The sequence below is a fragment of the Nyctereutes procyonoides genome, unplaced genomic scaffold (genome assembly GCF_905146905.1).
Source record: "Nyctereutes procyonoides isolate TBG_1078 unplaced genomic scaffold, NYPRO_anot_genome, whole genome shotgun sequence".
NCBI classification, from domain to species: domain Eukaryota; kingdom Metazoa; phylum Chordata; class Mammalia; order Carnivora; family Canidae; genus Nyctereutes; species Nyctereutes procyonoides.
In genome coordinates, this window is record NW_026575120.1 from 1,098,037 (window position 1) to 1,112,554 (window position 14,518).

At 37.9% G+C, this 14,518-nt stretch overlaps 1 protein-coding gene across 1 annotated transcript; it reads left to right on the top strand.

Moving 5' to 3' along the window:
• Window positions 1-1,080: 1,080 nt before the first annotated feature.
• On the top strand, window positions 1,081-8,640 carry FGF20 (fibroblast growth factor 20). Its single transcript, XM_055335521.1, has 3 exons — window positions 1,081-1,366; window positions 6,916-7,019; window positions 8,395-8,640. The coding sequence occupies exons 1-3, from the start codon at window positions 1,081-1,083 to the stop codon at window positions 8,638-8,640; spliced, it is 636 nt and encodes a 211-aa protein (XP_055191496.1).
• The last annotated feature ends 5,878 nt before the right edge of the window (window positions 8,641-14,518 follow it).

The window sequence follows — 14,518 nt, forward strand, 5'->3', positions numbered from 1 at the left end:
TAAAGAAAATCCCCCATCTAAATGATAAAAGAAAAGAGTAATGCTTGTACATTTTATTAGTGTTTTAAAATTAGTGAGTTAAACTGTCAAAGCTTTGATTTTCCTTTCATGTGTGTCTGGGCAGGTCTAAGCCTCAGGTAACGCCCTTTTTCCTTCTCTCTCTCTCTCTTACTTTTCTTTGCACCTGTCCACTGCAGGCTCCCAGCAGCTCCCAAGGAGTCCAATTCTCCTCCTCTTCTCTCCCTTTCCTCCTCCTACCCATCCCCTCCTCCACCCCTCCTCCCGCCTTCTCAGCTGCCCCACGCCCCCCCCCCCCCTTCTTCTCTATACCTGCCAAGCTGGGCTCCTTTTTAGCAACGATCCATCACTGCAAAGGAGCCCAACATCAAAGGCGGTTGCACAGCAGTAGCTGAAGAGCATCTCGGTCGTTCCAAAGACGACCCCAAAGAGGGGCCTTAGCTGCGCCTCCCCGAAGTAGCTGGCTAGCTCTGGCCGGAGTGTGGGAATGATTTTTGCGACAGCATGGATAGAGGACCGTCAAGGGCCCCTTTTGGTCACTTCCGAAGAGCAAAAACGTGTTGAGAGGAGGCTGGTTTAAGATTTCAAACAGAACCTCCCCAGTGCGCATGAAAGGACTTGATTAGCATATGTCAAGAGGACCCGCATATATACTCGGTGTGTATGTACACAGGACTCTGATCTGATCAGTTTGCGGAGTTGGAGCCTCAGCCCCCAGCCCCAGCCCCAGCCCCAGCCCCAGCCCCAGGCCCAGCCGGGTATTGGCAACGGCGGCGGCGGCGGCAGCGGCAGCGCATAGATGTTCCTGCAAAGCCAGCAGCCGGCTCCCACCTGCCCAAGGAGAGAAGATCGCTCCAAGAGAGTGAAAACTCCCCTGCTATCCCAGTGCAAAGTCCACTCAGCGACCTCACCGGACTAACCGGGTCTTTTTGCGCTTGTTTTTGCTATATATATATATATATATTTTTTTTTTTTTCTCCCTCCACTTCCCCATCCCCGCTACACTTTTTTCCTGGGGTCTTTTGTGTTCCCGGATCCTCCGCCTCTCCCTCGGGCCCCTCCATGGCTCCCTTAGCCGAGGTCGGGGGCTTCCTCGGCGGCCTGGAGGGCTTGGGCCAGCAGGTGGGCTCGCACTTCCTGCTGCCTCCTGCCGGGGAGCGGCCGCCGCTGCTGGGCGAGCGCCGGGGCGCGGGGGAGCGGGGCGCCCGCGGCGGGCCCGGGGCTGCGGAGCTGGCGCACCTGCACGGCATCCTGCGCCGCCGGCAGCTCTACTGCCGCACGGGCTTCCACCTGCAGATCCTGCCCGACGGCAGCGTGCAGGGCACCCGGCAGGACCACAGCCTCTTCGGTACGTACGCGCACCCGGAGCCCCGGCTCCTCTTCTCCCCCCGGTGCTGAGCACGCCCCCGGGACCCGTCCGGTGCACGGTGCGGGCTGGGAGCGAGGGCGGCGGGCGCGGGGACCGGGAGGACCCGGCCTGCCCTCCTGCCGCCGCGCCCTCCCGCAGGCCTGCGGTCCGGACGCCGGGGGCGGGAGGAGAAGGGCTGGTGCTCCGCACGCACCTGGCGGCCCTGCCCTTTTCTGCTGCCTGGGACCAGACCTGGACTCGGAATCACGTCTTGCTTGCACTTCTTACCTCGCAGGCAGTTTTTGTTTTGCTTTTTTTAGATCCCTGTGTTATTTTCTCCTGCTTCCTCTCACCTTTTCTCCAGTACCATTTACCTAACAAGAATTAATAGTGTCGGACGTCTTCCGGTTCTTTAAACATGCCTCACAGTCACGCACTTAATAATGCATCCATGGCTACTGTTCGGACCGTCGCTCTCCCACAGGGCGGGAGCATTTACGTAAAGATTTAGCACCCGAAGAGGTAACAGATTAACTTTCAGTGAGCACGTCGCTACTCTAAGGCTCACCTGGCTGCAATTCTTTGAGCTCTTTAATTTCTAATTTGGTTGAGAAAAGGAAGGGGAAAAAAAAAAGCCTTCCAAGCTACTGAGCATGCCCAGTCGTTCAGCCAGGCTCCTCTTTAGAAATTGTGAAATCCGAAAGCAAAGATCTTGGTATTGACCGTGTGTAAGAGGAAATGGGGAAGCGAAAGAGGATATGGGTGGGAACACAGAGGGACGTGTTTCCGAGTACCTCCAGCAATGCCTGGGAGCAGAAGGAGTTAAAAGAAAGAAACAAGCGAGTGATCCTGTGACACCAGATTGGGAAATCATATGGTTTCTACTGTGAATTACTCTCTACTAGCAAGTGCCTTCAACAGCCTGAGCCTTCATTTTCTCTGCAAATGATGAGGTTAAATTAGGTGATGATTTAAGGATGCTTTCAGGTTCTAACATCTCAGGATCTTTTCCCCTTCGCAGGAGTTTTCATTATATTAGAGTTAACCCGGTAGCATTCTCAAAGGATTTTTGATCATCAAACTTGGGACGTCACTGGAGAGATTTATTGTATTTTTTTTTTTTTTTTAAGATAGAGCATTTACTCCTCGACAGCAATGTGAAAGGGCCCAACATCTGTCTTCCTTTCTATTCCTTAGCACTGAAGGATTGAGAATCTCATTTCGGAATGGCCCTCTTTTATCTTGTCCTCTTCCCCTTGTTCTTAGACTCATTCCTTTTTTGAGTTGCAGTACTCATTAAAACTTTGGAGAAGTGTAAATCTCGGTTTGAGGGGCATTTGTAACTCTAGATGTAGAAATGAGCATGTGGTGGTCATTTGGTAGCACTTAAAGGCTTAGAAAATTAACTTTTTAAAACCCATATGTTTGCAGCTTTCCCTGATCTCTTTCAAATTCCCATTGACTATGAGTCAAGAGTGTCATGACCTAGTGGCCAACCTTGGGGTCACTTTTAGAAAGTGGTTTCTAAATGGAGGAGGCTGAGATTCTGATTCTAAAGAACTTTGCTGACACCAGGTGGCTCAGTTTTCTTGCTTTTAAGAATTACTGCCCTCCATTCATTTTAGAAAAAAATCCTCCAGCTACTAGAAAGATTTAGAAAGGGACACAAATGTGGTAAAACTTATAAGTACAGCAGGTAGACCTTAAGTGGAGGTAATCCTCAGACCCCCTTCCCTACCCCCGCCCCTTGTGATACATAGTATAGCCTTAGACACCTTTAAGACGCTTGTGACTCAACTGTAATTCCCCAATGACAAGAGTGGCTTCTTTCACATTGTCTCTCTCTTTTAAAAAAATATTTTATTTATTTATTCATGAGAGACACAGAAGAGAGACGCAGAGATGTAGGCAGAGGGAGAAGCAGGCTCTAGGCAGGAAGCCTGATGTGGGACTCCATCCTGAGACTGCAGGATCACACCCTGAGCCAAAGGCAGGTGCTCAACCACTGAGCCACCCAGGTGTCCCACACATTGTATCTCTTTTATAAGACTATAGGAAGAGATATAAATCTATGGGAAGAGACTATAAATATTGGAGACTTGATAACATTCATTAAACTGGTATTTAAATCATTTCCTTAAGAAATTAATGTTGTATATCAGAATTACTATCTTGCTAGAACATTTTCTTACTAGAATTTTGCATAATTATTTAAGAATTGCAAAAATATGACTTAAATCAATTTTGTGATGGCTTAAGTCACTCTATGGCAGAAGGCTACATATTAAGACAAAATATTTACTGTTACACAAAGGAAAGAACCCAGATTAGTTCTGACAGCCTAAAAGAGGTTTTCTCTACCATGCATTACAGTGCATCCTAGTGGCCTTGGAAAGCTAAGACATTGTAATTTACTAGAAGGGAATAGAGGTGAGAAGAAAGTTTATGTTTAGCATGTATGACATTATATGCTTCTCTCTGTACTTGCCTTCTTTTCTAGTGCTTGAAATATTAATTATAAAATTATTTTGCTATTTTCTTTTCAACTCATTTATGTCATCAAGTGAGAATTTTGAAAAAGCTTAAGAATGGCTATTTGTGATGTTAAAGTAAGTAACGTGTTTGATAGTTTATACTAATTTGCCCATGAATGATTAAATGAAAAATTCAGAGCCCTGTATTTAAAATCTGAAAACCACATCAATAGAAGCTAAACAAAAGGTCCCAGTGAGGTTAAAATAATTTCCTATCTGATTTCACTCTACATTTATAATAGTTTTTCTGCACAGTAATACAGTAGGAAGATTTTGCCTGATATATAAACATGGAATCATTACTTTTTTTAAAAAAAGTTTAACCTGAGATCAAACATATTCTTTTAAAGGCTTTTCCTTTATTCTCTCCTATTCTCCATAGATTTGTCTGATGTGGTTGCATTGTGGGTTGACTCACCTGTTTATTATGATTCTTAAAAAGGCTGGCTTTGAAAATGATACCAGAAAGACAAAGTACCTCCAAGTCTTTTTATGGGACACTGGGCATTAGAAAATCTATCTAAAATCTGTGATTACCTCTTAAGGAAAGTTTTTCATGTCTACTCTTTGTTAAGGAATTAGCTTAGTTGCCACCTCATATTATAAATAAGAAAGACTTGTCAAATCTCATTTAAGAATCAAGTGATTACAAATTACTATGCGGTATACTATTTCCTTGAGGAGAAAAAGGATCAGAATTTAAAAGTGTGGCTAAAATCTCTAAGGAACACAAAAAACACATCACCTTTTTCCCATCAATCTCTGTGAACCATTGCAAAATTATTAATACCCGGTATGGATGAAGTTTTAGATGTTGCTCACTTAATATAGTTGAAGCTATTGAATACAGTTATTCTAAAAATATATGTGATTTCTTATCTCTCTACAACTACATTTTTTTTACAAGATAGGAGCATTATCTTAAAATCAGAAGTAAGATATAGGTAGTTTACCATTTAGTTTTGCAAGGAAAAATGGATACTTTATAAGACCTGTTATATAATTGGTTCATATGGAAATGAGACATATTTTATTATACTTGAAAATTGGTTCTATTACACATCCTAATACTCAGTTTGTTCATTGAAAGACAAGAGCATCTTAATGTAAATCAGATACTTACAGAGAATTAAGTTATATGTAAGCCATAGTACACTTTTCCATTTGAATTTAACATTCAATACAAATTCAAGTAATTATACATTTGTAACTGTATCCTGGATGAAATCCTATTAATATATCTTCTTCTCCTGATCATGTTTTGGATCTATATTTTTGTTTCTAACAGGAATCACTCACTAATGAGCTTGGTAGTACGTTTAATTTTCATTTACTCCCCACTTCTATGTTCGTCATTTCAGTGGCTGTCCTATGGAGCCTGTGTCTTCCTGCTATATCTTATCTCCCCTCTACCTTTGGCTCTCCATTAAGGCACTGACTCTTTCCAGCCACTTATAGGCAATTTGGTAGCGTATTCTTGCTATAAGATCCTTGATAGCTCTAGTGTTCTATGTGATCTACTAATGGTTTGAAAGAGCTCATTTGAGCTCTTGGGAATCTATGTTTAGAGCTTAAGAATCTATGTTTCTGCCAAAGAATGAATTAGGCTCTGGACAGAATAGAATGCTCTGTATAAGGGTTAGCTAGATTTTGTGCTTTCTCTTGGCCTTGGGAACACCACATGCCCAAACAGAAGCTTGTACAGTAAATCAAGATATGACTTAAGAGCAAGAATCAGGATAAATGGTGCACATTTATACTGTTTGTAGAGCTTAAGAAGGAGTAAAAGGTGAAGGTAGAAAGCTATTGAGGAAGGCAGTTTCAAGCATCGAAAGCAGGTTTATATATTTTTCCAGCAAAAAGTCTGAAGAACAAGACAAAGAAATTAGTCCAAAGGTTAGTATGTGCAGAGAAAAAGGGTGATGCAAAGGGAAGCATTACTTGTTTTACTATGATGTTTTAGTGTATTATGTGGAGAATGTATGATACTAGTTTATCTATTGATAAATGAAAATAATGTTAGGAAGTTATTGATAGCAAAATCTACTTGCATGCTAAAATCTCGGTATTTGGCTATCACATTTAATGAATTATAAAGTCCTTTTACTTCTTTGAACTATTAAATTTATTTTTAAGAACCATGTGAGAGGAAACAGCATACTGTGTAATCTATAAAGTTTTGAAACCAATGTATTGTCCTGAAGTAGAAACACTGGATTAGGGCTCAGAAGATGTGAGTTCAAGTATCCATTCTACTAATTCCAAATATCATATTCTTAGGCACGTTGGTAAATCTTTTTGAGTCTCAGTGTCTTTAGGTGTAAAAATGGGGATAATATTATCTTCCATTCCTATTTTAGGGAATTGTTTTTTGAGGACCAGATAAAAAATATAAGTAGAAGCCCTTTATAAACTATAAAACACTAATATATAAGGTATGCTGGCTGCTACTAGGAAAAGATTGACTTGATTCATAGTTAGCAAAACCAAAACAAAACAATCAATAGAACATATATAACTAATGGAATCACAGAGAACTAAGAACATCTCTGTTATGTACTGATTTATGATAATAATAGCTTCCATCTGTTGAATGCATAAATGTATCAGTCCTTACTGCTGTCCTAGAAAGAGGCATTTCACTCATTTTGTACATGAGGAGATGGAACCCCAAAGAAGATAAATGACTTGTGTAGACAGAATGGCCAGTAAGGACTATCAAATTTTAAGTTACTGTAAAATTTACAGTAAGTTATGCAAGTCAGTCTGGTTCATGGTTTTATATCTTCAACATTACACCATGATGGAAAACTTTTCTTTTTATTTTTTTTCCATCTGTAAAATTGGAAGATCATCATAACTAATATGATTGTATAGTACTTTTCAACTTATAAAGGACTTCTACCTACATTATTATACTTAGCAATATTGGTCTACTATTTGAAGGATTTTCAGTAGTCATATTTTCATTAATAAATATGTCATTATTTGTCATTACTTTGTTTATAAATGTAGGCATCCTGGAATTCATCAGTGTGGCAGTGGGACTGGTCAGTATTAGAGGTGTGGACAGTGGTCTTTACCTTGGAATGAATGACAAAGGAGAACTCTATGGCTCAGTACGTATTTTAAAAACGTTATTGTAATTCTTGAAAATATGACTCTATTGGCAGTAAAAAAAACATAATAATGCATGTCAGAAGAAATACGTAAAATATACATATGTAGAAATTAAGTATCTGTATCCTGATTAATTTCCATGTGTCTGGGCAGTAGTATAGTCAGTCAATTTCAGTTTTTGGTGTTTTGTTTTTTTGGTTTTTGTTTTTGTTTTTGTTTTTGTTTTTTTAGAGAGAGAACACACACACTAGCAAGTGGGATAGGAGTGGGTAGGGCCAGACGGAGAGTGAGAGAGAGAATCTTAAGCAGTTTCCATACCCAGTGTGACCCTGAGATTTTATGACCCTGAGATCATGATCTGAGCTGAAATCAAAAGTTGGGTGTTTAAGTGACTGAGCCACCCAGGCACCCTCAATTTCAGTTCTTAAGCCCCAAACATTTATTGCTTTTAGCTTGCTAGTTCCACCTGCCCATTATCCTGGGTCTTTCTACTCCCCTCTATATTTTGATCATTTCCTACCAAAGACAGAGAAAAATGATATTTTCTTCTTGCCATGTTAAATTCTTTTCACCTTTAATCATTTATTTAATGAAATTTTCTCTACCCAAGATCATCTTCCGTAGTTAAGTATATATGTGGCTGGCCTTCATAAATAGGAAATGAATGAATGAAGTTTTAGGTAATTGTAAGCAACAACAGAAAATGGCAGCCATGCTAGTTTGATCATATCTTGATAATTATAGGAACCATGATTCAAAAAAGCAACTGTGATCTATCCCTTAGGATAATATACAGTTCATCTTAAAGAGGCAAGAAATCACTGGGCCTTTACTACATTTACCTAATACTAATCTCTAGATAAAAGTTAATAATAGGTAATGTATCATCAAACAATTAATAAATACATGTAGGGAAGATATATGATTTGGAATGATGGTTTTGAATTAGGAATTGGGATGTTAAGATCTTGAAGTATTTCCAAATGATAGTAGAGACTTGCTATGTAGAACTTGGGCATCTAACAACAGAACATGATTAACTATAGGCCTGTTATGTGGGGGTAGTAGTAGGAGGGAGATATATAATGAAGCATGGGAAAGTTCTGCAAATTTAATAAGTATTTGAAAATGATTGAGAATTGATCTTTAACTTAAAGTTCTTCCAACAAAACCTCTAGGAAGTTTAGCTGCCTGGGAGAAAGAATTCCAGATAACATAAGAACTAAAACAAAATAAAGCAAAAATAATTCATCCTTTTCCCTTCTTTGACAAGGATATTATTACAAGCAAAGCAATAAAAATATAAAGATGAAACTTTTCTAAGGAAATTCTCAATAAGGTATTTTTTTAATGGTTGTTACATTTTTTTTATAGGAGAAATTGACTTCTGAATGCATCTTCAGGGAGCAATTTGAAGAGAACTGGTATAATACATATTCATCCAACATATATAAACACGGAGACACTGGCCGTAGGTATTTTGTGGCTCTTAACAAAGATGGAACTCCAAGAGATGGTGCCAGGTCTAAAAGACATCAGAAATTTACACATTTTCTGCCTAGACCAGTGGATCCAGAGAGAGTTCCTGAATTGTACAAGGATATACTGATGTACAGTTGAAGCATGATAGTGTCTTCACTGAACAGCCAAAATATGACCATTCTTTCTTGTCAGAGTTCACATCATAGAATAACCCAGGCTCAGAATGTTATGGGGTTTTCTCCTGGGAGACTGAATTTGGAAAGAATATTGAGAACAAACAAAAAAAACTTATTTTGACTTGAAGTAGACCAAGACCTCTCTTTATAAGTGGATTAAGTTCCCTTAGGTACACTGGCTCAGTACTTACTGGTAGCTGAAAATCTATTGAACTGTGGATAATGGGAACCCCACCTGGTTTGCTGCTGGTACCTCACCTTTCTGGATTATGTTTACTTTAAAAGTTATGGTAAAAATAGAAACTTCATGTTGAAGAACTAAATTGACACAGTCGGCCAAGATTATTGCTATATAAATTCTGAGGACCTTGCAGGGTTTTGCAGGTTATGGAGTTATATGTGAAAAACCTGGATGAAATGTGGACTTTGGAACATGCCTCTACCAAGATGGAACATTTTTTTAAAAGGATGGACCTATTTATACATTTTCAATTTGCAAATATTTATTATATATATTTATTTATTAAAGAGTTTATTTTTTACTGGTATATGAAGATAATACAAAGAAAAAAAACAACAAAAATTCTTTTATTGTGCCATTACTTTGTTGTGATGTCCTGAGCTGTAGAGAAGACATCACTTTTGCAACATAGTAAACGTAGAATAAATCTTGAATTTCTTTTAAAAAATATAGCATAGATTATATATATTTTTGCAGTCAATTGCCTTCTAAGTGTAACATTGGTTCCTTTGGCTTAGAAAAATGCTTTAACAAACTGTATTGAATTCAACACACATTTAAAAGGGAATTAAACATTTTTATTTTGTGTTTTGGTTTCATTCCTTTTTAGGTGAAAGTTGTTCTACTTATATATTTTTAAATGACAAAATTGAGAATATTTTGATATTTAGAGAACTTCTAATATTGAAAATTATGAAATATTATAGACAACTTATGCTCACTTATTTTCTTATTCAGTGTGGCAAAGTCCAATCCCCCCCCCAGTGTGATCATAGAAAGAATTAGTTTATGTGGCACCAGCATTAATACTGGTTTCTGAATCTGGTACCTTTTTCATTATATCTCCTGTTTAGTCATTTATTCAGGGAATAGTCATTAAAGCCTACTACACAGAAGAAATATTAGGCACTAAGGAAGATGGTGGTCAAGACAGAAGTGAACCCTTCATGGAACTTAATGTGTAGTAGGAGAAACAAATGGGAAACAAGTAAGCTAACAAATAAATACCATAATTGTACATTGTGATGTGCTCTTTGGGGGAAATAAGGCTCTGTCTGACACAGAAAAGAAAGAACACATTTAGGTAAGATGAGTCAGAGAGGGCTTCTCTAAGGAGCTGACACTTTTGTTGACCATGAAAAATAAGAAGGAGCTGGCCAGGTTAAGAGGAGGCTAAGATCCTGGTAGGAAGAGGAAACAAGGAGCCCAAAGTCCCAATGGGGGTGAGAAAGAGCTTTGTGGCTGGAGTTTAGTGAGCAACTGGGACAGGGGCACAAAAAAGTTTAGAAAGCTTTGCACAGGCACCTGGGTGGTTCAATCAGTTAAGTGTCTGCCTTCAGCTCAGGTCATGATCCCAAGGCCCTGGGATAGAGCCCCACATCAGGGTCCCTGCTCTGCTGGGAGCCTGCCTCCCTCCCTCTCTCTCTCTCTCTCTCTCTCTCAAATAAATAAAATCTTAAAAAGAAAAAGAAAGCTTTGCACATACAGATCTGGTGGGTTCTTAAAGGTCTTTCTTAAGGTTTGGTTTTCTTCTTCCCAATAGTTGTCAATGTCACGACCCCCTAGATGAAGAATTGAAGCTTAGGATGTGCTAATGATAATGGTAGCAGCCCCTGCCAGCAATCCCCAACCTGCGAGGCTTGGGAAAACACAGATTGCTGGGTCCCAGCCCCAGAGTGTCTGATGTGCAGATGTGGGGTAGGGTCTGAAAGTTTGAATTTTTAACAGATTTGGTCTGGAGATTATACTTTGAGAGCCACTAGTCTAGAGCAATGCTTCTCAAGCTTTAATGTACATACCATATCACCTAGGGAGCTTGTTAAAGGATGGGTTTGTTAGATTATAGGTCTGGGGTGGGGGTGGGTCTGAGATTTTGTATTTCTAACATTGTCCCAGGTGATGCTTGATGCTGCTAGACCACAGATTGTACTTTGAAGGGCAAGACCTACTAATGCTTTAATGCTGTTTGGAGTTATACCTATTCATTACATAAATTTCACCTAGCATGACTTTAAATGAATAGAAATGTGTGGGGTGAGGATAGGGTATTCAAAATACAACTTTAATAAAGCTACATGGAAATGTGTGTGTGCAGTGGGGGGGAGAGTTGTGTGTGTACTTGATTGTGAGAGACAGAGATAGGGAAATGTTTTGGCTCAAAACCTCTTGGTTTTATAAATGTAAAAATAAAAAATGTTTTTGTGGTAATACTTTAATAATGTTCGGAATAAAATAGGTCTTATTTTTACTTTTATTTATAAATAAAAGTAAAAAAAACCTAGTTTGGTTCAATGTTTGATACATTTATTATTTATTTGTTTATTTAATTTTAAAATTTTATTTCAATTTGCCAACATACAGTATATTGCCCAGTGCTCATCACATCATGTGTTCTCCTTAATGCCCATCGCTCAGTTACCCCTCCCCCCACCCACCTCCCCTTCAGCAACCCTCAGTTTGTTTCCCAGAGTTAAGAGTCTCTCAGGATTTGTCTTCTTCTCTGTTTTTCCCATTCAGCTGCCCCTCCTTCCCTTTATGGTCCCTTGCACTATTTCCTATATTCCACATATGAGTAATACCTATATATAAAGTATCCATCCCCAAACAAGCTTATGCAGCATTTCAAGTCTTTTCCAAAATGATGCTGGTGTCTATACTTAATAATTATGGAGGAAGTTTTATAAATTTAAAGAGACCATACACTGATAAAAGATAGCCCACAATACATATCGTTACTCAAACAAAGAAAATATTTTGGAGATACGACGAGAGTACAGGTTAACTTTTTTTTTAATGTAGTAGCTGCTTGTAGTGATTTGAAATATGAAGAATGACTGAAGCAATAGTTTGACAAACTTTCAGAAAACTAAGAAGTCACTGTATCTTGTATTCTCATTATACTTATATTTTGGCAGCTCTTCCTAGGTATGAAAAACAATTTGCATCTGCTGAATTTGCACTATTTGAAGAAATGATCTATTAGGTATCTGAATAGATTTCACTTGATACTCCTAAAGGGAGATGATGTATGAACACATTATTTAATGCATGAAAGGATAATTTAGTTTATTATCAAATCAATAGTTGTATCCATTAAATTAATTATTAATAATTAGATAAATTAGATATTATTAGATTAGATAAATCTACTAAATTAGATATTATTTAGTAATATCTAAAACTATTATATCCTCAGGATGCTTGGGGGAAAAATCCCACAATTAGTCATCCTTTTTGCTTGTTTTAATTTTCTTTCATTTTTAAATGTTCTATTAACAATCACATTAACTTACATTTTCCATTCTTTCTTGCCTGAAATAGTAAGTATCAACTGCTCAACTTCCCTACATTTTCTGCAATGATATAAGAGATCTCAGTACATGAAGGTCTTGTTGAGCTTTGGTATGCCATTCCAAAGAGTCTGGTTTTCAATTAAATGCAACATTAAAACAATTCAGAAACCTAAAGCTATCAACCATTTGTGAGAATATGGATCTATTGTAAACTTGATATATGTAAGTTAGAAAGCCACGCACGCCAGCACTTACATTGATAATGCAGGATGTGGAAACTGCCAGTTCTGTGAATTAATTAATGATTAGAAAGATTATATATATACCAAAACTCTGACTTCAGTAGATAAGTTGTTATGCTTATAAAAGGCAGTTTCTAATTTCTTATGAAACAATTTAAGAGACTATTATATATTATTGGTAAGTGAGGAATTAGTACATCAAACAACTCATATGTGTTCAGTGCACACTATTTCCGAAAATAATCTTAGGATATCTGGGGGGTTTAGTCCAAATAAATCCTGGTTTCAAATTTCTCACGATCAATACCTTGATAAAATGTTTCCATTTCGGTTTACTCTAGTTAGAGATCCATAAACTGAAGCTGGACTCGATTAACCTCAGCCTGTTGGTTCTCAGAATGATATCTTGTTCCTCAAGAAAAATATGATACATGAGACTAAGACACATCACCCTCCTTTAGCCATCAATATAGTGTTACTAAATAGGGTATTTTGGTTAATAGCATAATGTTGGTTGGTGTGATTAATGCATATAATTTCTTGATCCATTGTTAGAGTTACTCAATATCTATGACACGCCCTTAGATCAAACCTACATATTTTCATAGAACCTACAAATTATATTATTCTCAGGTTCCCAAGCTGAGCCTATTAGCCAAACCTACTGTGGGCTAGTAGTGTGTACAGGGGTACTGGTGAAGAAGTTGAAGGGAAGAGGGTTGATACATATTTCATGCAGTTGGTTGAATAGTTCACTTCTGTCCGAACAAAATAATTCTGCAGGCCACATTTGAATATTTAAATTCCTTAACAATTATCTTTCTTTTACTTGGTAATATATATAAATGATGATGTGGTAATGAAGGAACAGTATTAAATTGGTAATGTTTATACCTAATATCAATTTTTCTTCCAGTATGGGGACTTATAAATCATACAACATGATTTTAAAACACTTCACAATCTTTTTCTAAGCATATTAGAGCAAGTTTCATTGTTCCTGTGATTATTTTCTGCCCAACAACACTTTAGTACTTTGGACAGGGATGAGTTTTGAACAGTCTGACTTATTAGAGTGGCCATATATTGACTGATGAATTTTTTTGACTGAGTTTTGCAAAAGAATTAAGCCCTATAGATTAATAGTGTGAGTATTTCTTAATTTTTCCAGGGAGCATATGTGTGGTACTATTTTAAATGTATAGAACACAAGTTAATATATTACACATAATGGGTGTTTTGGGATTTAATTATTTCATGAATCCTATTGAGAGCCAATTGTGAAGTTGGCTATGCTATCATCCAGAGTGCTTCCTTCTCTCTGCAGAATTAGCTGTTTCCCACAGGACTGGACATGTTAATATAATTCTATTAACCAAAATTCTATATACCATAAAATCTTTAATGTTTGGGTACTAAGGTAATCTGAGCATGACACCAAAGCCAATCAGATCTAAGGAGTTTCTAAGTGGTTCACCCTATTTCATACTCTTTGTATTTCGACCCCAATGGGCTCATGGAGCTGTAATGAAATGTTCTAGTTACATGGCACAGGTGCATTGCGTTGGATTTGTGGCAACAAACACTTACTGAATAGCTTACCCAGTAAATAGAAATATTTAATTTACATTGTTGGGCAGCTGGAAGTGTTCTAGTGTTCTTTTTAACCATTTTGATACATTAATCTCACCCAGAGACAATCTTAGGATGTATATAAATCAACTTTCATTAGCATTAATTAGTTTTTTAAATTGTTAGAATAGATTGATTTTTTTTCTGGTAAAGTGTTCTTTTGCATGTCCCAGCTATTGCCCTGTTCAATGTACAATTGGATATAATTAATAGTTTGACACCAAGGATCTTCTCTGTATAGATACCCCTCTGGAATGGGAGGCTAAAATGTTATCAAGTAGCTCCTGACTGCTGTTTAAATGTTTTCAATATATGCTGAAAGTAACCTCGTCTCTCATCAGTGTAAGCAACCTCAAGGTCAGGCCTCCAAAGTGCAATTGACTGGACAATTTGGGTGTAGTGAGATTATAGCCTATTATTATTGATGGCTAA